Source organism: Rhinopithecus roxellana, chromosome 16, assembly GCF_007565055.1.
Source record: "Rhinopithecus roxellana isolate Shanxi Qingling chromosome 16, ASM756505v1, whole genome shotgun sequence".
Classification (NCBI taxonomy): domain Eukaryota; kingdom Metazoa; phylum Chordata; class Mammalia; order Primates; family Cercopithecidae; genus Rhinopithecus; species Rhinopithecus roxellana.
Genome location: NC_044564.1, coordinates 9,170,440 through 9,192,305, shown reverse-complemented (window position 1 = coordinate 9,192,305; position 21,866 = coordinate 9,170,440). Strand labels below are relative to the sequence as shown.

General features: G+C 61.4%; 2 protein-coding genes across 4 annotated transcripts; both read left to right on the top strand.

Moving 5' to 3' along the window:
• The first annotated feature begins 5,240 nt into the window (after positions 1-5,240).
• On the top strand, positions 5,241-11,755 carry PTGDS (prostaglandin D2 synthase). Of its 3 annotated transcripts, XM_010372684.2 has the most exons (7): positions 7,370-7,866; positions 8,959-9,098; positions 9,189-9,265; positions 9,910-10,026; positions 10,145-10,246; positions 10,794-10,816; positions 11,586-11,755. In XM_010372684.2, exons 1-6 carry the CDS (start codon positions 7,753-7,755, stop codon positions 10,814-10,816), a joined length of 573 nt encoding a protein of 190 aa, XP_010370986.2. In that variant the 5' UTR covers positions 7,370-7,752; the 3' UTR covers positions 11,586-11,755. The 3 variants fall into 3 exon arrangements, 1 of the variants encoding a protein (XP_010370986.2); XR_749015.2 differs by having other exon boundaries at positions 7,329-7,866; positions 9,910-10,246; XR_004054010.1 differs by lacking the exons at positions 8,959-9,098; positions 9,189-9,265; positions 9,910-10,026; ... (1 more) ...; positions 10,794-10,816; positions 11,586-11,755 and adding exons at positions 5,241-5,461; positions 8,819-8,831 and having other exon boundaries at positions 5,576-7,866.
• A 1,648-nt stretch (positions 11,756-13,403) lies between these two features.
• Positions 13,404-16,355, top strand: LCNL1 (lipocalin like 1). The gene is given in 7 exon segments (XM_010372683.2): positions 13,404-13,717; positions 14,454-14,503; positions 14,506-14,526; positions 14,674-14,816; positions 14,819-14,950; positions 14,952-15,128; positions 15,951-16,355. Coding segments are annotated over 6 exon segments (519 nt in total). The 5' UTR covers positions 13,404-13,595; the 3' UTR covers positions 15,003-15,128; positions 15,951-16,355.
• The last annotated feature ends 5,511 nt before the right edge of the window (positions 16,356-21,866 follow it).

Here is a 21,866-nt window from a genome sequence, read left to right as displayed (position 1 = left end):
GGGGTGGGGCCAAGACCCGCTGCACCCAGGAGAGAGGAGGCTCGGAGGACGGGGGTGGGGCTGCATTAGGGAGGTCCTGGCCCAGACTAGACCTGTGGGCAGAGCAGGGTGGGTGCCAGCAGCCTCAGCACAGACACATTCCGTCCCACCCACCACCAGCACTCCCCTCTGCAGCCTGTCCCAGGCCAGGGAACAGCTTGGCCTGATCCTGCTGATGCCTCAGGGCAGGACAGGGCGGGGAGGCTCCAGGGCGGCCACCCATGCTGGGCACACAGTGGACCCTCGCACGGTGTCTTCTGCCATCACACCCAGACCCAGGGCTGGCCAGGAGCCTTCGGGGCAACAGTTCTGAGGATGGACATAGGGGTACGAGGGCAGGGACCCAGGGCTTTGGGAATCAGAGGTGAGGCCTGGGACCTCCCTGGGAGCTGGTGGTCTCTGCGGGTGCCCACCCCCAGCCCACATGTCCACCCCCGTTCCCCTCCGAAGGTTGAGACCAGGGAACAGTGGGCGCCAGTGGAAGGCAGGCTCCTCAACCTTTGTTGGGCCGAGTTCAAGGAGGGCCCCCTACCTCCCCAGCCCAACCTCCCTCTGCCCCACCTCTCCCCTTAGTCCCCCTGCTGAGGAGGGAGAGGGGCAAAATCTCACCCTCCCTGCACTTGGAGAAAAAGAGGTTGCTTGTCCTGGGGTGGGGGCCAGCAGGGGACCTCATTACTAGGGGGTCCCAGCCCAGACCCTCACCCACCCCCTTCCCTACTCCCTTCCTCACCCCCTGCCAGGCCAGCTGCTGCCCAGGAGTCCTGCCCCCTGCAGCCCCGTGGGGAGCCCTGGGACCCCTGTGGGTGGGCCTCACCCTGCTGGGGACACTCCAGCCACAGCAAGGGCCCCCAGAGGGGCCTGAACTTGCCTTTCCACAAGATCTATCTCCAGCCTCAGGAAGGAGCAGGTGAGTGGCCTCCAGGATGAGGAAGGAGAAAGGAGGGTGCAGCTGGGCCAATGGGCCTGACTGCCACAGTGAGCATGGCCCCCACGGCCCTGGAGAACCCTGCCAGGTGGGAAGCGCTTACGCCCTCTGTGCAAGTGGAGAAACCGAGGCTCAGGAAGGCTGCCCACCCCCTGGCCAGGGTCACCCATCCCTGTCAGATCCAGGCTCCTGCCAGAGTCACAGGTACCAGCCCAGCCTGGGACCCCTGCCTGGGGAGGGGGTCCTGGCCCTGCCCACCGCCAGTCCCTGCAGTTCTGGGGGCGTGGTGCGTCCTGGGGCTGGCAGTCAACACCTTCAGGCCAGAGCGCAGGTCCCAATTCAGGATGTTGGTGGCAGCCGTGGTCATGTCCAGCCTGCTCAGCTGAAGCTGGGTGCCAAGAGCCCCTGCCAGGTGATGGGACTGCCCGGGGAGGGGAGATGGAGGGCTGGGGGTGGAGACCCCTCATACAGATAGGCAGGTGGGCAGACCCCGTGGGCGGTCGCCGTGGGCAGAAGGAGGCAGCGCCTGCCTTGAGGGAGCTCACCCACACCCTCAGCACAGCTGTAGGGCCCCTGCTCCTCTCCTGGGGCCTGCAGTTTGGAGGAGGAATCTGTCCTGAGACCCAGGGGCAGGGGAAGATCAGGGCAGGGTGCAGGGCCAAGGGACACTGGTGACTGTGGCTGGGACGCCCCAATTCCACGCATGCAGTGAGAACTTCCACAGGCAGGGACACGGTCAGAGGTGGGGACAGGCAGGCTGCCAGGAAGAGCAGCCTCAGGAAGAGTGGGGAGCAGGACCCTCCAGGAGGCCAGGAAGCCTCCCCTCCCCAGCTCACCCAACCTGCCCCTCCCCAAAGCCTTCACCTCAGCCTCTCCCCACCACAACCTCCTCCTCCCACAGGGACCCACTCTGCGAATGCTGGGCCAGGACCCCTGTCCCTGAGAAGCAGCCAGATCAGAACCCCCTTGGAGGCTGGGAGGGTGAGTCTTCCCTGCCTGACACCCCAAGCAAGGCTCAGAACTGCCCCCAAGTTAAGGACACTCCACATCTGTAATCCCAGCACTTAGGGAGGTCGAGGCAGGAGGATCAACTGGGGTCAAGAGTTCGAGACCAGCCTAGGCAACATAGTGAGACCCTGTCTCTACAAAAATAAAATAGAAAAATTAGCTGGGTGTGGTGGTGCATGCCTGTAGTCCCAGCTACTTGGGAGGCTGAGGAGGAAGGATCGCTTGGGCCCAGGAGGCTGCATTGAGCTGTGATCGTGTCATTGCACTCCAACCTGGGTGACAGAGCAAGATCCTGACCCTAAAAACATAAATAAATTAAAAAGGACACTCCAGGGAAGGTCTTGGTGTGACTCCAGAGGGGGCACGGTCAGCAGCCTGTCCCCAGCAGTAGGGTCCTGACCCTCACCTGCTCCCTGCAGAGGTGGGGCTGGAAAATGACAAGATGGAGGCTACGCCGAGACCAGGCGCCAGGAGAAGGGACCCAGGCCAAGCTGCTTGGTGAGGCCCTGAGCACGGTGGGAAGGGGCCGCCCAGGATCCCCTGAGGGCTGGGCTGGGGAGGGAGGGGTCTCCCCAGGGCTCACCCCCCTTCTTGGCACAGGGTAGGGGAAGGAGCTGGATTTCGACCCGAGGGAGAAATTTATCAAATTTGACCAGATCCTGGGCATCAGCCTTGACCACATTCCCTTCCTGCCCCAGACTGGGCTTGGAACCTGGGCTGCCCCTGGCGGCCCTGCCCACCCACAGTCACCCCGTGCTCAAGGACAGTTGGATCCAGCTCCTCCTGGCACAGACTGTTTATTTCTGATGGGGTGGTAGGGGCAGGTGTGGTTGAGCCTTCCACGGGGAGGGGGCACCAGCAAGGCTGGGACTGGCGGTGAGGGTGGGGTCGCCAAGGGCCGGGCCAGGCTCCGCTGTCCTCAGGACAGAGGGTGGCAGGCCCAGGCAGAGAATCGTGGAGGGGCTGGAGTGAGAGAAGGGAGACTTAGAGACCTGCAGGGGAGAGAGGGGCAGTGGGGGTGCCAGGGTCGGGTGGAAGGAGGGCCTTGAGGATCCCAGCGGCTGCCTCCCTCCCAGCTGGGTGCTCTCCTGGCCTGTCCCACATTCTCAGGTGAACAGAGCCAGATTCATCCTCAAACACAGGCCACCCTCCATGGTGCCCAGCAGAAACTGCCCTAGGCTGGGGGGCTGGGACCATGGGGTGACCAGAGGCCATGGAGGCCTGTGACTGAGGGGCCCTGCCAAGCTCCACAGCACCTGGCACCCCCTGCCCCTGCTAGGAGCACTTCCCTCACCGCTCGCTCTTCTCAGAGCTGTGGTCCCGTCCTCCTGGGTTGCCTCGAAGGAACCCCAGAGTGAGAGGCAGGAGCCCCCATCTCAGGGGTGTGGGCCCAGGCTCCCTGTGGCCATCCCACGTTCCCCAGATGGGAGCTAGGAGACCCTGAAGATCCAGGCCCAGCCCGGACCGGGGGTAGGCACAGAGGTGGGGAGCAGCCTCTGGAATTGGTCTCCACTTGTGCCCTGCAGGAGCCAGCCCCTTGCGTGGAATGGTCCTTCTGGCTTCTGGTCTCTGTGGGAAGCGGTGCCCAGCCTGGTGCTCCAGTGACCCGGGGGTCCTTAGGCAAGGCTCTCCCAGGCTTGGCCCCTGCCCAGACCCCGCTGGCCTGGGGAGCTCCCGCCCAGCCCCTAAATGGGCGAGGTGGGGACACTTTAGCCCTGACCTTCCATGACCTAGCTGGGCACTTCCTGAAGTCAGACTGGGCCTCAGAGGTCCACAGCACCGCTCACAGCACCGGGATCCTGGAGCCAAACGTCTCGAGGCTGGGGGTGTGGGTGTGGTGTCGGGGGTTAGGCCACCCCCTCCTCACGGCCCTGCTGTCTTTGGGATGCAGCAGCCTCTGCCAAGCCTGCTGGAGCCCCACATTGGACAGATCGTTGCAGCACCCCCAAATTGCCCTTTGCCCCGAGAGACAGCCAACCCAGCCCTGGCTCCAAAGTAGCAAAATTGGCAGCAGCTTGGCCATAACTGTCTTTGAACCTCACTGCCAGCAATGCACATAGGAGTCTCAAGTCCCAGGGACACACCAGCTCCCCGTCCTCTGGCTTGTCCCCGGCTCCCCGTCCTCTGCCCCATCCCCGGCTGCTGGGGAAGCCTGACCTCCAGGGTGGTGCTGGGAGAGGCGGCCAGAAGCAGCCAGAAAGGGTGAGTGAAGAGGTGGCCGTTCCCAGGGTCAGTAAACACCCAAACAGCCAGGAACAGAGAGGCGGGCTGGGTGAAGAGTGGTCCCCATGCTTTGAGCAGCTCAGAGATGCCCTGAGGAGGGGCTGTCCCACGTGGCCCGTCCACTCAGGCCTCCTTCAATCACGGAGCAGTTCCCTTGACACAGGGAGGCCTGGGGGAGAATTTCTTGCCCCCAGAGGAGCTCTGAGCTGGGCTTCCCCCACTGCACCCGGCCCTGGTCTCCCCGGATGCAATCTCAGTGACTCCTGGGTCACTGTAGCACCAGGCTGGGCACCGCTCCTCACAGAGACCAGAAGCCAGAATTCCATTCAGCACAAGGGGCTGGCTCCTGCAGGGCACAAGTGGAGACCCGATTCCAGAGGCTGCTCCCCACCTCTGTGCCTACCCCCGGTCAGGGCTGGGCCTGGATCTTCTGCCTGACTTGTCCAGAACACTCCACACAGAGTCTCAGTGACCCTGGGCACTGCCCTCCCCTAAGGAAGATCCTTAGTGGGGCAGCTCTGGCAGGAGTGAGCCTCTGGGGCTGGGAGGCTTGGCTACCTCTGAAAGGTGGAGTGTAGAGGCTGCCCCTCCCCAATCCCAGGCTGGGGGAGCTGATCCCCGGCCACAAGTGGGTGGGGCTCACGAGGTCCCCATGAGTTTATTCAAGGCTGGTGGGCACTCAGTCGAGCTCAGGTCCCACCAGTCACTGGGTCAGCCTCGGCCCTAGAGGGCAAACCATTGGTGGGGACGCTGGATAGGGGCACCACTGCCCCCAGAGGATGCTGGCCAGGGCCCCAGGGCAGACATAGCTTCCCTCCAGGAAAAGGTTGGAGTCAGTTCTGGGAGCCCAGGCCCAGGCCACCAGCCTTGCCTCTGACCTGCCTGGGCCGCAGGCAGGAGGATGGCCTTCGTGACCTCTTAGGGTGGAGGCCAAGTCCCTGCATTCTGTGACTCAAAGCAACTGGTTCCCAGAGCAGCGGGGTGGGGCGGCCAGCCTCTTTCCTGCCCAGCCCTCCCCCAGGCTCCACCAAGGTCCTGCCTGGCAGCCAAGCTCAGAGCAAAGGGAAGGACACACAGCGTGTGCAGTGAGGGGGTCCTTGTCCCCGCCCAAGCTGCAAGAAGCTCCGTGAAGGCCCCTCCTGCCCCTGTCCACCTCGCACAATCCTAGTCGAGGGAGGAGGGGAGAAATCTGGCGTGTGTTCACCAGGAGCTGGCAAGTGCCCTGCCCTTCCTGGATGTGGTGAGAGATGAATCTCCAGCCCTCGGGTAAGCCCAGGTGCGCCCATGAATCAGGGCTCGTGGGCGGCTTCCACTCACTGGTCCTCACTCAACCGTGTCTGGGGAGTGTCCCTGACCTCCTGCTGGCCATCTTGACCACAGGGACTGAGGAGTCGGTTCCTGAACCGAAGCATGAGTTTGTCAGCTCTTCCAGCTCCCCAGGCGCCAATGACCACATGGTCTCAGTAACGACTGGTCAGAGAGAAGGGACATGGGACCTGCCAGGCCTTCTACTGCCCACTAGAAAATGAGGAAGAGGAGGGGCTTGGTCCTTGTTCCGGGCACTGGGTTTGAGGGCTGGACACCCGAGATCCCTGGGAACCCCTTTGGCTATGGGAAGACCTTGCCCCATTAGGCTTCAGAGTCCCTCCCTGGCAGGTGACCCAGGCCTGCCCCGACGGAAGCCATTCAGACCCAGAGCCACGTGTCCCGGGTCTCCCTGCCCTGGGCCACCTGCCACCACGCCCCAAGGCTTGCTTACCACTGGGAGGCGCTCTTGTCCTGGACTGGCCTGGTCCAGGTTGGGACCTCCAGCCAGGACAGTCAGTGAGCCACCAGCCCCACCAGGGTGGAATGACAGTCAGGATTCAGCTGGCAGTGGGCAGGAGGCCAGTCTTGTGACGATGTCCCAGCCACAACTCTCTTCCTGCCCCTCCCTTGTCCTGATGGGAACCCCCAACTCTGTAGCTGAGTCAGGCCTGGGGGCCATGTGGGGTCCTGGGTTTAGGCACCCCACCCCATCTGTTCCAACAGACCCTCCCTCTCAACCTAGGGCACAGATGGCAGCTGAGCCAGCAGTACACCGATGCTCCGGGCAGGGGCTGATGGGAGGCCTGGGTGGAGGAGTGGGTTCTCAGGGCTACCTTGGTCCCCCTGCACTTTTGCCCTCCTTCCCCCACCTCTCTGGTGCCTCCCGGCTCCCTGGGACTCACTCCCTCACCTTGGCCTCTGCCTGGGACGCTGACCGGCCACCCCCACCAGCCCTGACACTGGTGCTGCCCACTAGCCGCTGCTGCTACACAGGCGTGCGCCTCCCCCAGTCTGGCCTCCTTAACCCCCAGGCATTGGGAACAGGGAACAAGGAAGCAGTCCATGCCAGCCCACTCCCAGGGCCCGTGAGCCCCCAGCAAGGGATGGGCCACAGAATCCAGGAAGAAGACGGGCTCCAGCCCCCAGTGGTCGCCAGCGGCCCCCTAGAAGCTCACCACCCCACCCCATCCCACTCACTCCTGCTCTCACGTACATTTCCCAGCTCCCCACCCAGGCCTACCTTCAGATCAGCGGCAGCGCTCACCCACCACGCCTGCCAGGGAAGCTCAGTCCCAACAGAATCCAGACAGGGCCCACCACATGTGCCTGCTTGTGACGGCTTGTGACAGAGCCCCAGCCAGGGCCGACGAGCTGGAGGGGCCCAAGGAGCAGGATGCAGCACTGGGGTAACAGGACAGCTCCATGGGGTGCTCCCGAGTCTGGACCAGACTTGGGGTGGGGAGGCCCAGACTCGGTGGGGGTCAGACTCGGGGTGGGGGGATTGCTGGGAGAAGGTGGGGACTCTGGCAAGGGATAGGGCCTGTGCTCAAGCCCAAAGGTGCCCCAGGCTGAAATGGGTGCCCAGGGATCACTATGAGAGCCCCAACAGTCGGCCATGGGGGAAGCCGTTCCCAGCACACTTGGCCCTCGGGACCCTGCAGGGCAGATCAAGTTTCTCTACCTTGGCCTGAGCTTCTCATCAACACTTCACTTGCTGGGCTTCTCAGGGTGGAAGTGGGGCTTTGTGTCCCCTTCTGGGGTGGCAGGGCTCGGAAAGGGAATGATGGTAGGGGCTGCGAGATGTGGGTCCTGGCCCCCAGTGGGAAGTGATCAGAGGCCTCGGAGGCGGGCATGGCTGAGAAACACAGCCTCGGCCCTATCAGGGCCGTTGAGTCGGTGTGCCCTGCCAGCAGGAGGAGGGTGGGCAAGGTCCGTGCCAGCTCTGTCTCTGGGACCAGTGGGCAGGGGCCTCTGCCTCACCCCACACTGCCTCAGCCGGGGCAGCAGGCCCAGGCCTCTTGCATAAGCGCCCTGTGGGGGACGAGGCTGCAGCTGTGCCCGGCCACCCCATCCCCCAGCATCACGAGTCTTCAGTGGGCTGTCCTCGGGCCCTGGGTGGAGGCCAAGCCTGGCCCATAAATAGGGGTCTCCTCAGTGCCCTCCGCTCCTCCTGCACACCTTCCGCACACCTCCCTCGCTCTCCCACACCACTGGCACCAGGCCCCGGACACCTGCTCTGCTGCAGGAGAATGGCTACTCATCACACGCTGTGGATGGGACTGGTCCTGCTGGGGCTGCTGGGCGGCCTACAGGCAGCACCCGAGGCCCAGGTCTCCGTGCAGCCCAACTTCCAGCCGGACAAGGTGAGGGGCTTCCCTGAGCCATCCCCAAGGGCTACAGGGCCCTGTCAGGGGAAGGGCGCTTTCCGGCTGGGTCTTCTCCCCCGGAGGAGCGAGCGAAGTCCCGCAGTGCCGCAGTGCCGGGCAGTGCCGGCCAGGGACTGAACGGGCGCGCAGGAAGGAGGCTGGGTAGCTGCCCCAGGAGGCTGACCGCGAGAGGCCCTCCCTGGGCACCACGTCCCGTCTCCCCTGATGGGCCACGCAGACACCGGGCCACACACGCTCCCACGCCATCCAAACACGGCCACTCCTACGGGCACGCGACCCCCAGGGGACACACGAGCGCACGTTCCACACCTGGGTGCCAGGACACGGGCGGCTGTGGCATGGGGATGGCGCCAAAAACGCCGTGCGCGGTGGGGGGTCGGGGGACGCGCACCGCACAGCCAGCCAGCGACGCGCGCTCTCGCCCGGGAGCTGCGCGGGGACGCGCCAGAGCGCGGGTCCCCCCGCCGCGCGCCCCTCCCCGGCGTCGAGGAGACTCCCGGCGGTCCGCAGAGCGAGCGGAAGACCCGCCCCGACCCCCGTCAGGAATGCGACGTCCTCGACCGCCCGCTGTATGGGCCAGGCGCTCCGCCAGGGGCACAGAATCGGGACCGGGGGCGGAGGGGCCGGAGCTGGCTGGTGGGCGGCGTGTGAGAGTGAGGGACGGTCCTCGGGAGGGGCGTGGCCAGACGGGGTGCTGGGTGTTAGGGGCGTGGCCAGCTTCTGGGGCGGAGGCGTGAGGGGCGGGGCCATTCCTGGGGCGGTGCGTGGGGAGTCAGGGGCGGGGTCGGCTCCCGGGGCGGGGACGTGAAGGGCGGGGCCAGCTCCTGAGGCGGGGTCGTGAGGGGGGCGAGGGGCGAGGTCAGCTCCTGGGTCGGGGGAGTGAGGGGCGGGGTCAGCTCCTGGGGCGGGGCATGAGGGGCGGGGCCAGTTCCTGGGGCGGGGCGTGATTGAGCGTGGGGGCGGGGCCGGGTTGGAGACTGGAGCGGGAGGGGCAGAGGCGCCTCCACGGGTCCGCACCAGTGGGTCCGGAGGGTCCTGGCAGACGCGGCTGGGGGTCGCTCGCTGCAGTTCCTGGGGCGCTGGTTCAGCGCAGGCCTCGCCTCCAACTCGAGCTGGCTCCGGGAGAAGAAGGCGGCGCTGTCCATCTGCAAGTCGGTGGTGGCCCCTGCCGCGGATGGTGGCTTCAACCTGACCTCCACCTTCCTCAGGTGGGACAGCGGGCAGGTGGGCTGCTGGGACGAAGAGGTCCAGGAGCACCCTCGGGCCTAACCCCTGACCCCGAGGTCACCCACCTACAGGAAAAACCAGTGTGAGACCCGAACCATGCTGCTGCAGCCCGCGGGGTCCCTCGGCTCCTACAGCTACCAGAGTCCCCGTGAGTGGAGCCTCCACTAGCTCCCTGAGCCCAGCCTGGGGGCGACACATGCGGGCGACTCTGGGCCAGCCCCCTGCCGCGGAGATCCATGGGGTGGGGGGTGATGGCTGTCCCACCAGCGTCAGAGGCCAAGGCCAGGCCTGGGCATGACTGCCCATGCACGAGTGTTGGGGACAGAGAGACCCTTCCTCCAGGGGTTTGGATCCTCTCTGGAGCCCACCAGTGTCTTGCCAGGCCCCTCCCCTGCCCTCTGGAGCTTTCCCCACATAAGCAGCCCCCCAAGGCCCGTCCACATGCCTCCTCCCAGTTCTCCCCCCCAGGACCCAGGGGCTTCCCCACTCCCACCTGGGGAATGGCTCCCACAGGGAAACCTCTTCACTTCGGGTTCTGGCAGCGAGTTCTGCGGCTGCACCAGGAATCCTGGTTTTCTGAGCCTGGCTGCCCCAGATTCTGGTTTAGGGGCAGAGTTCACAGGCTGTGCAGGTGGGAGCAGGGCACTGACTGGAGAGCAGCTGGGTGGCAGAGCATCCCGGGCCAGCCGAGGGCCTGAGTGCCCCCACAGCCCACAGGTGCACCCCTTCCCTGAAGCAGAGGTGAGGTTTGTGGGGCTGAGTCCCCAGCAGGGTCGTTTCTTGGGTTCCCAGACTGGGGCAGCACCTACTCTGTGTCAGTGGTGGAGACCGACTACGACCACTACGCCCTGCTGTACAGCCAGGGCAGCAAGGGCCCCGGCGAGGACTTCCGCATGGCCACCCTCTACAGTACGTGCCCACCGATGCCGCCCACACACAGGCATGACCAGAGGGGGGTCCCCAAGACCCAGGGCAGGGCATACACCATCCCCCCGCTGAGGCCAGCTCCATCTCCACTCTGTCCCAGGCCGAACCCAGACCCCCAGGGCTGAGTTAAAGGAGAAATTTACCGCCTTCTGCAAGGCCCAGGGCTTCACAGAGGATACCATTGTCTTCCTGCCCCAAACCGGTAAGGGGTCCTAATCTGATGGGTAGAGGATTAAGGTCAGATTAGAGGCAGGCAGGCAGTCTCCTGACAGGGAGAGGCAGAGGGGAGGAGGTGGCCCCGCCCTGCTCGAGGCCTGGGCCAGGGACAGAGCGGGTGAGTGTTCGAGTCAGAACCCCCTCCTGCAGCCCCTTCATGAGGAGCCCCCTCCATGGGGGACATGGAGACCAGGTGCCCACTCTGTGCCAGGCCCCAGCAGCTCCCAGGATGTGGGGCTCCAGCCTGGTGGGGAGCATAGGGTAGAGGGTGCCTATGGGGGATGCAGGAGGACCAACCATACTGCGCTCAGGCACAACCTCCTGGGGCGGACAGCCTGCTCTCGGCAGAGGTGGAAAAAGACCCTCTCTTTGTTTTGAGGGGCCAGGGGAGAGGTGGGAGGTGATGGGGGGGTCTGTGCAGTTTGGGGGCTCAGTCAAGACGAGCTCTGTATTAGGGGAGGGACAGGAAGCCCAGTGGGAAAATTGGCCTAAGTCTGGGGTTCTGACGACAGCCCTGGCTTCTTTCTTGGCAGATAAGTGCATGACGGAACAATAGGTGAGCCACTCCATTCATTCATTCATTCATTCATTCATTCATTCATTCATTCATTCAACACACATCCACCCAACCCACTCTGCGATGGATCAGGGCCCCAGGACAGCCTGGTGCTGCAGACCCATCCTTCCTGATGGCTGCCGTCGTCCAGGGCTGGGCAGGAGACACAGGGGCTGCCCATACTGATGAGTGCACAGGTGTAAGGCTCGGAAGGAAAACCTGTCCCAGCGGCTGGAATAGGGCTGACCCCTGAAGGCTCACGATTGGGGGGTGCAGGTGTGAGGCCCCAGGCAGACAAGGCCAAGGGGCTATACCACAGGGGCCATCTGGCAGCGAGGGCATCTGGCACCTGGGATAGGGGTAAACCAGGGTGGGGGAGATGGGATGGGAGGGGACAGGGGATGGAAGGGGAAGTCCGAGGACGCTACATGGATGCCGTGGGAGAGCTCAGGAGAGCGGGCTCGGAGCGGATTCACCCACCATCCCCAGGAGGGAGGCTTAGGCTGGAGCTGGAGTCTGTGGATCCTGGGGCTGGGAAGGGAGGAGTCTGTGGATCCTGGGGCTAGGAGGGGTGGAGTCTGTAGACCCTGGGGCAGCGGGGATCCGAGATCTGAACCCCAGCGGTGGATCTTGCTCTCTCAGCGAGGCTCAGCGGGGCTGGGGACAGAGAAAAGTCCCCCTACCCTGCACCTGCTCCATCCGACAGGAGTGGGGGTGGGCTGGGGAAGACTGCAGTCCTCCATCCTCGGCTTTCGGTTGCACCCCCCAGGACTCCCCAGGGCTGAAGCTGGGACCCCGGCCAGCCAGGTGATCCCTGCGATCTGGATGTCTCCGCTCTGTTCCTTCCCTGAGCCCCTGCCCCGGCTCCCCGCCAAAGCACCCCTGCCCCCTTGGGCTTCATCCTGGCTCTGCGGAATAAACTCCGGAAGCAAGTCAGTAGGCTGGCTCCTGGCTGTCTGTGCTGTCGTCACCAGTCCTGGTCCTGGCCTTGGCCACCTGGACCTCCTGCTCTATAAAATCTCAGCCTGAGGTCAACAAAGGAACAGACCTTCTAGTGTTTGCTCCCAGTGGGGTCTTGAGTCAGACAGCTAGGAGGGGGTGTCCCTCACTGTCTCCCACCCAGCCCACACAGTCATGTGACCCTGCCTCACAGCCCCACACGTCCAGCCATACCCCCTCAGCTGCCACTGCCACCAGGCCGGTGCTGAGCTGGGGGGGTCAGTGACTCATCTAAATCCCTTAGGCAGGTACCCTGCACCCCCAACCCCACCCTGTCACCCCCTCAGCAGGAAAGGCCTGAGGCTCAAGGCCCCAGAGGAGCTTTGGACTTGTTGGGTGTCTTGGGGTGTGGGATTAACACACTGAGATTGGGCAGAGATAAGGGTTTCAGGGGACGAAAAAGGAACATTTGTTTGAAACACGCCAGAGTGTCTCCACCCTCCATCAGGACAGACTGACAGAGTGGGCTGGGGACAGGACACCCCACATCCCTTCTGGCTCCCTGAGCACCCCCTGCCCTCTGACCTGGGCCGCCAGATCACAGCCTTGTCTACTCGCCAGAGCCCTGGCACCACGGGCACACCATGCCCCGCCAGTGCCCTGCCCAACCCTGCTCCCTCCCAGATTCCCACCCAGGCAGCCCTTCTCAGGTACACAATGTGCAAGACTCACTGTGACCTGCTCACCAGGCCCCCCGAGCAGGCCCTGCAGAGGCACCAACCTTTTTGAGGGTCAGAGGTGAGGGTGAGCTTCTGGGTGGCCTTCCCGGAGAAGGGGGCTTAGGGCTGTGCCTGAGCTCAAGGTAGTGGGGATCCAACATCCCAGGGGGGCTGCAGAAGGCCAGAGAGGCAGGATGGGGTGAGCTGCAGGCCCCCTAGCCCAGACGCCCATCAGAACTACCCTCAGCTGCCAGTCATCCGGCCCCACCCCGAAGGAAAGGCAAGGCATGGCTGGGGTTGGGTGGAGGGAGCCAGGCTAGAGCACTGTAGCATGCAGCTCGATCAGAAGCCTATCACAGTGGGTGCAGTCCCAGGCCAGCTGCCCCAGGGCACCTCGGAGGCATAAAGCCTACAGAGGAGCCACCTCAGCTCTGTCCTGCTCCCGTGTCCCAAGGAGACGCCATGTCACCTTGCTGCACAATGCTTCAGGCTCTGCTGATCAGTTCCCTCCTTGTCCTCCTCTGGGTGTCCCCAGGCCAGGCCCAGGTCTCCATCCAGGCCAACTTTGATGCTAGCCAGGTGCGCCCATCCCTGTTTCCTCCTCCTCTCCAATGAGTCCTCCCAGCTTTGGTGCTGCACCCCAGGTCCCTGTCCACACTCTCCTTGATCCAGGCTCAGCAGGGCTGGGGCCATGGGAAATCCCCCACCACACCTGCTCCATGTGACTGGGGTAGGGGTTGGCTGGGGAAGACTGCAGGCCTCCATCCTAGCTTTTCGGTTGCATCCCCCATCACTACCCAGGGCCCAAAACTGGGACAAGTTGCAGCTGCCTGCCCCTCACTGTCCCCCACCCACTCCACATAGACCTGTGACCTTGCCACAGCCCCACCCATCCAGCCGTACCCCCTGGGTACCAGCTGCAGACAGGACGGTGCTGGGTTGGTGGAGGCCAGTTGCTCATCTGCTGAGGCCCCCCTCTCTCAGTTCTGCATCAGGGTGGAGGTGTGTACAGCAGCCCCTGTCCTGGCCAGGAAGCAGCTGTGTCAGGACACAACGTGGTGGGCTCAGGCGGCCTCCCAGCCTTCCCTGCACTTGCCCTGCAGTTCCAGGGCACCTGGTACATGGTCGGGGTGGTGTCAGATGACCAGGACTTCCTGGACTCCAAGGACACCATGAAGATGCCTGTGGTCTTAGTGACCCCCTTGAAGAACAGTGACCTGGCCCTCAAGTTTGGATATCCCATGTAAGTGACCCCACGAGCCCATCAGACTCAGCCTCAGATGAGGCCAGATGAAGGTCCAGAGGGACCACGGTGTCCCCAGCACATCGGGGTCAGACCACGGGTCCTCAAGGGCTCCGTGCTGCAGAGCTCCAGATGGCAGCCTCACGGGGTCCAGAGGGACCCAGGCCCTGGAGGAAGCACCGCCTGAGGGCTGGTGTTGAGAAAAGTGTCTGCATGTCTGTGTGTGTGTATTACTGTATGTGGCTGTGTCTCTGTGTGTCTATTTCTGCGTGTGTGTGTGTCTTCTGTGTAGCTGTGTACCTCTGTGTGTGCGTCTCTGTGTATCACTGTATGCGTCTGTGTGTCTGTGTATCTGTTTCTGAGTGTCTGTCTATCTCTGCGTGTGTCTTTTATGTGAGTGTGTGTGTATATGTGTGTGTCTGTCAGTGTATCTGTGTCTATGTGTATCTCTGTGTGTGTGCATGTGTGTATGTGTGCATCTTCTGTGTGTCTGTGTCTGGAAGGGGGACCTGGAGACCCTGCATTCTAGACTGTGTGCCCATGAGCAGGTACTTAATACCCCCTCCCCACCCGCAGCAGGAGTGTCCCCACCTCTAAGGTCATCCTAAAGTCCCATGTTCTCTAAGGATGGTGAAGGTGAACAGGGGACCCTGGGCTCAGAGACAGCAAGGTAGGCTCTGGGCCTGGGCGCTGGGCAGGGGTGGCCACTCAGGGGACTGGGGCTCCTCCACCCCAGGTCCAATGGCGAGTGCCAGGAAATGGACACAACCTTCACCAAGGGTGCTGTAGGGGGCAGTTCAGCAACCCAGGTAAGGTGGGGTGGCAGGCAGGGCTGTGGGGTGGGGGCCCTGGGGGTTGTGCGGGCTGCTGGGTTGGCACCTGGGGCCAGGGCATGAGGGGTGCCACGTTGGGGGGATGTGCCCTGGGCCTGGGGTCACCGGCTCTCGCTCCTCCAGCCATGGCACTGACTGATATCCGAGTGGCCTTCTCCGACTACCAGCACTTTGCCTTGCTGTAATTGGAGACGCGGAAAGGGGGCCTGCAGAACCAGTGACTGCAGCTCTATGGTGGGCGGGCTGCGGGGCGGAGGCCCAGACACCCCCCAGCTTCGGGTCTGGAATGTCCCCCCTGTGCCTGCACCAGTGCCTTCTGCATGGGGAAGGCGGGGAAGGCGGAACCGCTGGCTCCCGGTGTCTGTGACTGCGGGTCCCGGCCTCTCCCCGCCCCTCTCACCCCTCCCTGCCCCTCTCGCCCTCTCTTCGCCCCTCCAACCCCTTCCCTTTAGCTCACCCACCCTCCCCACCTTCAGCTCGAGCCCTGGAGCTGTTTCCCGAAGGCGCCCAGAAGATGCAGCTACTGGCGCCCCAAGTGGGCCTGAGCCCCAGCCAGGGCGTCCTGCTGCGGAAGTTGGGTGAGCGGTGCCCGCAGGCCTGCTGGGAGGGCCAGGCCCCGGGTCACACCCCTGCTGGGAGGGCCAGGCCCTAGTCACTCCACTGATCTCAGATTCGGGACAGCAGTGCTGGGGGCAGACCCAGCCTGTCCGGGTCGGGGGAGGGTGAGACAGGGCAGTGTTCCCTGGAGGAGATCCCGTTGGGGCAGGTCGGGGGCCTCCGTCCCAAGGAAGAGGGCACCAGGGGTGCGCCTCAGGCCCACTCTCTGCAGACCAGTGTGCGGGCGCGCTCTCCCGGGTGAGTAGACCACGGCCATGTGGAGCCACGGACGATGGGCCCTCCTAGGGCCGTGGGCTGCACCGTGGGGCCCTCTACCCTCGGGACAGCTGGGGGCGAGAGCGGGGGTGATGGGGCATCCGGGCGGATCCGAGCAGCAGCAGCCTGGGGAACCGCGGGGCTGCGCGTCGGGAGGGGCGGAGGCAAGGGACGTCCCCCACCTGCTCCTTGTTCTGCGGTGAGGGGTCCAGCCCCTGAGTGCCTGCAGGGGTCAGCTGCTCCGTGCGCCCAGCCCTCCCCAAAGAGCCCCTCTCTCCACACCTTGGCCCCAAGCGCAATAAACGCCCTGAGTGCCTGTGGCGCTGTGCGTTTCTTGGAGGGAGGGAGGGGTGGCGGGGGCGGCCAGGTACATGGGCGCCCTGGGAAAGAGGCCGGGTCACCCCCTGTTGCCTGTCTGGGCAGGCGTCGGCCCGGGAGGGACCGAGCGTCGGCTCTGCAGCAGGGAGGTTCCTCAGGGCGGGCCCCAGCCCCAGCTCTGGGCCTTTTCTACCTCTGCACGGACCCAGACCCCCAGACTGGAGGCGCCGGGAGGGCGGGACACGGACACCACGCAGCGCGCGCCCCAGGCTCCAGCGGACACCACCGCGGGTCGTGGCCTTCAGGGTCCTCCCAAGCGACGGGCCGAGTCAGTGTCGGCGGCTTCCATCCCCAGGCGCCACGCCGGGTCACCCAGTTCCCCCGGCCCCGACTCCGGGCTCCAGGTCCCGCCCCACAGGCCTGGCTGTTCCGGAGACCAAGGAAGCACCCCCAACCCTGACCCAGGGCCTGCCCACCGAGAGTGGAGGGCGAGGAGGAGGACAGGAGGTGCTGCATAAAACTCTGCCCTGCCTTGAGTCTATGTAGGACAGTATTGTCTTTTACAGACAAGTCTTGAAGAATTTGAAGGAAAATAACCTACTCGCTGTAATGTACCTAGTTCAGCAAAATAATAATAAAAATAGTAATATAACTGGTTGCAAATTTGTCAACATTTTGATAATTGTTTAATCTGGGTGATGGGTCTACGGGGTGCAGTATGCTATGATTTCTGCTTCTCAGTTGGTCAGATTTTTTTTTTTTTTTTTTTTTTTTGAGATGGAGTCTTGCTCTGTCTCCCAAGCTGGAGTGCAGTGGTGCGATCTCGGCTCACTGCAACCTCTACCTACCAGGTTCAAGTGATTCTCCTGTCTCAGCCTCCCAAGTAGCTGGGATTACAGGTGACCACCACCATGCCCAACTATAATTTTTGTATTCTTAGTAGAGACGGGGTTTTGCCATGTTGGCCAGGCTGGTCTCAAACTCCTGACCTCAAGTGATCCACCCACCCTGGCCTCCCAAAGTGCTGGGATTACAGGCGTGAGCCCCCAGGCCCAGCTCAGAAAATTTTTTATTAAAAAACACCACTCGGGCTGGGTGCAGTGGCTCACACCTGTAATCCCAGCACTTTGGGAGACCGAGGCAGGAAGATCATGAAGTCAGGAGATGGAGACCATCCTGACTAACATGATGAAACCCCGTCTCTACTAAAAATACAAAAAATTAGCCGGGCGTGGTGGTGGGCGCCTGTAGCTCCAGCTACTCGGGAGGCTGAGGCAGGAGAATGGTGTGAACCCTGGAGGCAGAGCGTGCAGTGAGCTGAGTCACGCCATTGCACTCTAGCCTGGGTGACAGAGCGAGACTCCGCCTCAAAAATAAAAACAAAAACAAAAAAAACCCAGAAAACACCACTTGGCCGAGCACAGTGGCTCTGCATCCCCCCTGCATCCCCAGGAAGATTCCGAGCCGGGAAATGCAGGTTGCCCTCCACAGCCTCAGGGATGCCCTTTCCTTCCTTCCAGGGTGGGGCAGCCTCTGGGGATGGCTGTGGGTCCAGTTGTGGTCAGCCCCCAATGCCTTGCAGTTCAGCCCTGGATGCATCGAGTCCCTCGCCTCCCACACTCAGCCCGTTCTCCACCCAGAAGCCCAGGGGATGGATTCACAAGACGTGTCAGATCAGGCCCCCCTGCTCAACACCACACAGTGGGTCCCATTGCACTGAGTAAAGGCCTAAGTCTTGATGGTGGCCAGCAAGGTCTTCTCTTTTAGGCTTTCCTCTGACCCACTGTCCACGACTCTCCCTCCACCCTGCTGCCAGCCCCTTGCGTGTCTCAGGGCCTTTGCCCAGGTCACCCCTGCCCAGACTGCCCTTCTCCCAGAGCCACTCAGCCCACTCACTTCCGTCTCTGAAGTCTTGCTCAAATACCTCTCTTGGTTCTTGACCTCTGCTACCCCGAACCTTGACTGGCCCCCACTTCCCTAGTCGTTCTCCGTACCTTTTGCTCCTCTTTTCGGCCCAGCTTCCAGGTGCTCTATGCCTTGGGTGCCAGGTCAGCCCTTTCCCTCCCCTGTTCTGCCTCCGTCACCGACTCCAAGTGTGCGTGTGCGGACTTCGTAGTCCCTCCCCTTCTGTTTGCAAAGCTCCACTAACCTTGTATCTCGTACACTGTATTAATGTATCCTGCGTTGAAAATTGCTCCCACGGTCGGGTGCAGTGGCTCACGCCTGTAATCCCAGCGCTTTCGGAGGCCAAGGCGGGCGGATCACCTCAGGTCGGGAGTTCAAGACCAGCCTGACCAATATGGAGAAACCACGTCTCTACTACAAAATACAAAAATTAGCCAGGTGTGGTGGTGGGCATCTGTAGTCCCAGTTACTCAGGAGGCTGAGGCAGGAGAACCGTTTGAACCCGGGAGACGGAGGTTGTGGTGAGCCGAGGTAGCACCACTGCACTCTAGCCTGGGCAACGAGAGCAAAACTCCATCTCAAAAAAAAAAAAAAAAGCCGGGCACGGTGGCTCAAGCCTGTAATCCCAGCACTTTGGGAGGCCGAGGCAGGCGGATCACAAGGTCAGGAGATCGAGACCATCCTGGCTAACACGGTGAAACCCCGTCTCTACTAAAAAGTACAAAAAACTAGCCGGGCAAGGTGGCGGGCGCCTGTAGTCCCAGCTACTCGGGAGGCTGAGGCAGGAGAATGGCGTGAACCCGGGAGGCGGAGCTTGCAGTGAGCTGAGATCTGACCACTGCACTCCAGCTTGGGCGACAGAGACTCCGTCTCAAAAAAAAAAAAAAAAAAAAAAGTATTGCAGAGAAGGACGTGGAAGCCAATGCAAAAGCTGCCAGTAGCTGAAGCTGGCCCGATGTGAGCCACTAAACAGGACATGACACTAGGGTGTGAGCCAAAGCGTAAAATAAACACCTGACCCAGCCTGAGGCTAGTTAAATGAAGGTTTTGCAGTTGTCTTGTCATGTTTTGTAACTAATCTTTTTTTCTGGTCTTGTGTGAGCCAAAGCGTAAAATAAACACACAGACCCAGCCTGAGGCTAGTTTTTTTTTTTTTTTTTTTTTTTTTGAGATGGAGTCTCGCTCTGTCGCCCAGGCTGGAGTGCAGTGGCCGGATCTCAGCTCACTGCAAGCTCCGCCTCCCGAGTTACGCTATTCTCCTGCCTCAGCCTCCCGAGTAGCTGGGACTACAGGCGCCCGCCACCGCGCCCAGCTAATTTTTGTATTTTTAGTAGAGACGGGGTTTCACCGTGTTAGCCAGGATGGTCTCGATCTCCTGACCTCGTGATCCGCCCGTCTCGGCCTCCCAAAGTGCTGGGATTACAGGCTTGAGCCACCGCGCCCGGCCAGCCTGAGGCTAGTTAAATGAAGGTTTTGCAGTTTTCTTGTCATGTTTTGTAACTAATCTTTGTTTCTGGTCTTGTGTTCGTTCCTAAGGCTGCCACAAATTATCACAAACTTGTAGCTTGAAGCCAGAGTCCAAAATCAGTTTACTAGGGTCGAGGTATCAGCAGGGCTGTGCTCCCTCTGAGGGCTCAAGGGGAGAATCCTTCCTTCCCTCTTCTAGCTTCTTTGTCTTCTTTTTTGTTGTTGTTGTGGTTGTTGTTGAGACAGAGGCTTGCTCTGATGTCCAGGCCAGAGTACTATGGCACAATCAGCTCACTGAAGCCTTGAACTCCTGGGCTCAAGCAGTCCTCCTGCCTCAGCCTTCTAAGTAGCTGGGACTACAGGCATGCATCACTATGCCTGGCTAATGTTTTCTTTTTAGAGATGGGTCTTGCTGTCTTGCCCAGGCTGGCCTTGAACTCCTGGCCTCAAGCAATCCTCTCACTCCAACCTCCCAAAGCACTGGGATTACAGGCATGAGCCACCGGGCCTGGCCTCTTCTGGCTTCTGATAGCAGCCTGTAATCCTTGGCTTGTGGCTGTATTGCTCCAGTTCCTCCCTCCATGCCACACTGCCTTCTTTTCTGTCTCAAGGCTTCTTCTGCCTGAATTTTATAAGGCCCTTGAGATGGCACTGAGGGCCTCCCTGGGTAATCCAGGATAATCGCCCCATCTCAAGGGCACATCTGCAAAGACCCCTTTCTTTTCTTTCCTTTTTTTTGGGGGGGAGGGGGACAGGATCTCACTCTGTTGCCCAGGCTGGAATGCAGTGCCCAGCCTTTTCCATAAACAATAGCATTCACAGGTCCCAAGGATTAGGGCCTGATACCTGGGGCCTACTACATCCAGCATCTCAGAGTTTACATGACAAAGGAGAGGCCCCCCAATCCTCTCCGAATCTGCCCCACCCCAGTCATCTTGGGGATGAATCTCCCTGTTCCTCTCTTCCCAAATGCCGGGGCCATCCTTGATCCTTCTTTGCCTCCTCCTCTCTCCACCTCCACTCCGAGCTCATGGTCCACCCCTCTCCCCGACCTCTGCAGCCCCCCGTACTCTCTCCTCACAGCACAGAATATGGACTTCACACACATAAGTCAGACATGCCACTTCCCATCCACCCCTGCTTAAACCTCCAACAGCCGCCACTCCTCCTTCATTCTGTCATTCACAATGTTTATTCAGTGTCTGTATGTGCTAGGCATTGTGTAAGTGCTGAAAAGACAGATACACTGGCGGTAAAATAGACAGAAATCCCTGTCCTCATGGACCTCCTGGGGTGATGGACAATAAGCAGGATAAATAAGTGTACTGGTCACTTACTGCAGAGTGACAGGTTACCCCAAATGCAGCCGCTTAACCCAGCAGGAGTGCATTATCTCCCAGTGTCAGCAGGGCAGGACTCTGGGCCTCTGGCACAAAGTTTCAGGAGGCTGTGGTCAAGCTGCCGGCCGGTGATGTGGTCTCATAGTAAGGCTCAGCTGGGGCGTCAGCTTCCCAGCTCCCTTGCTGGCCATCGGCGTCCCCTTAGGGCTGCCTCTTGTCACACCCAGCAATTCAAGAGCAATTTTGTCCTATTCTGGTTGCCAGAAGCAAGTTGTTAATTAAGTCCAGCCCAAGGTGAGGGGAGTGCAGAAACGGTCTAAACCCAGGAGGGTATAACAGGGGGCTAACTGCCAGAATAAAGCAAGCCAAGTGTACTTTCTAGTGAGAAGGGTGAAAAATAAGAAAGCGACAGGAGAGTGGGATGTGAGAGCTGGGCAGCGTGCTGAAACGTCAGAACACCAGGGAAGGTCTTGCTGAAGTGACTTTTGAGGAAAGACCCGAAGGAAGCATGTGAATCTGGGGAAAGGGTGTGCCAGGCAGAAACAGCAGTATGTGCAGAGGCCCAGGGTGCAGGAGCCAGGACTGGGAGTGAACTGGGAGGCAGGAGGAGGTGAGGCAGGCTTGCTGTGGGAGCACTCCCATACAGAAGCATAGCCTACAAACCCACTGACCCTCCCCACAGCACCATGCCACCAACCTGGCCTTCTTGCCAAGCCTTGAACAGAACTGTTGTTTATGTGGCCAGGCCTCTGTGTGGGATCTCCCTGTCCCTGGTGGGAGCCATCCTCTTCCTCCTGTCCTCATAGCACCCACTGCAGTTTCTCCTGGCGCTCGGCCCTGCCTCAGAGTGTGGTGTTTCTCCTATTGGATCCTACAAGCTCCAGGGAGTCAGAGACCTTGTCTGTTGATTGATGTCCAGGCCTAGGACAACAGGCACGTAGGAGGAGCTGGAGTAATACCATAGGCAGGACAGAGAGCGCAGAAGTCTTCCTCCCTGGGGATCGCTCTGTACTATGACTTATTTTTTTGTTTGTTTGAGACGGAGTCTCACTCTGTTCCCAGGCTGGAGTGCAGTGGCGCGATCTCGGCTCACTGCAACCTCCACTTCCCTGGTTCAAGCAATTCCTCTGCCTCACAGGCGTGCACCACCACACCCGGCTAATTTTTATGTATTTTTAGTAGAGAGGGGATTTCACCATGTTGGCCAGACTGGTGTCGAACTCCTGAACTCTGGCAATCTGCTCGCCTCGACCTCCCAAAGTGCTGGGATTACAGGCGTGAGTCACCTTGCCGGGCCAACCATAACTTCTTACAATTAGGGTTAGGAAGCTTCCCGTTGGTGTGTGAAGACGATGGGAGGGCGGGGCTCCAGGACTTGCCCGCAGCGCCACGGAGGGAACCCGGACTCGGCTG

Bases quoted from the DNA above. Each gene is read 5' to 3' on its own strand.
- PTGDS (XM_010372684.2), top strand. From the start codon at position 7,753: ATGGCTACTCATCACACGCTGTGGATGGGACTGGTCCTGCTGGGGCTG. The intron at 7,867-8,958 runs GTGAGGGGCTTC...CGCTCGCTGCAG, and splicing joins CCAACTTCCAGCCGGACAAG to TTCCTGGGGCGCTGGTTCAG. The intron at 9,099-9,188 runs GTGGGACAGCGG...ACCCACCTACAG, and splicing joins CTGACCTCCACCTTCCTCAG to GAAAAACCAGTGTGAGACCC.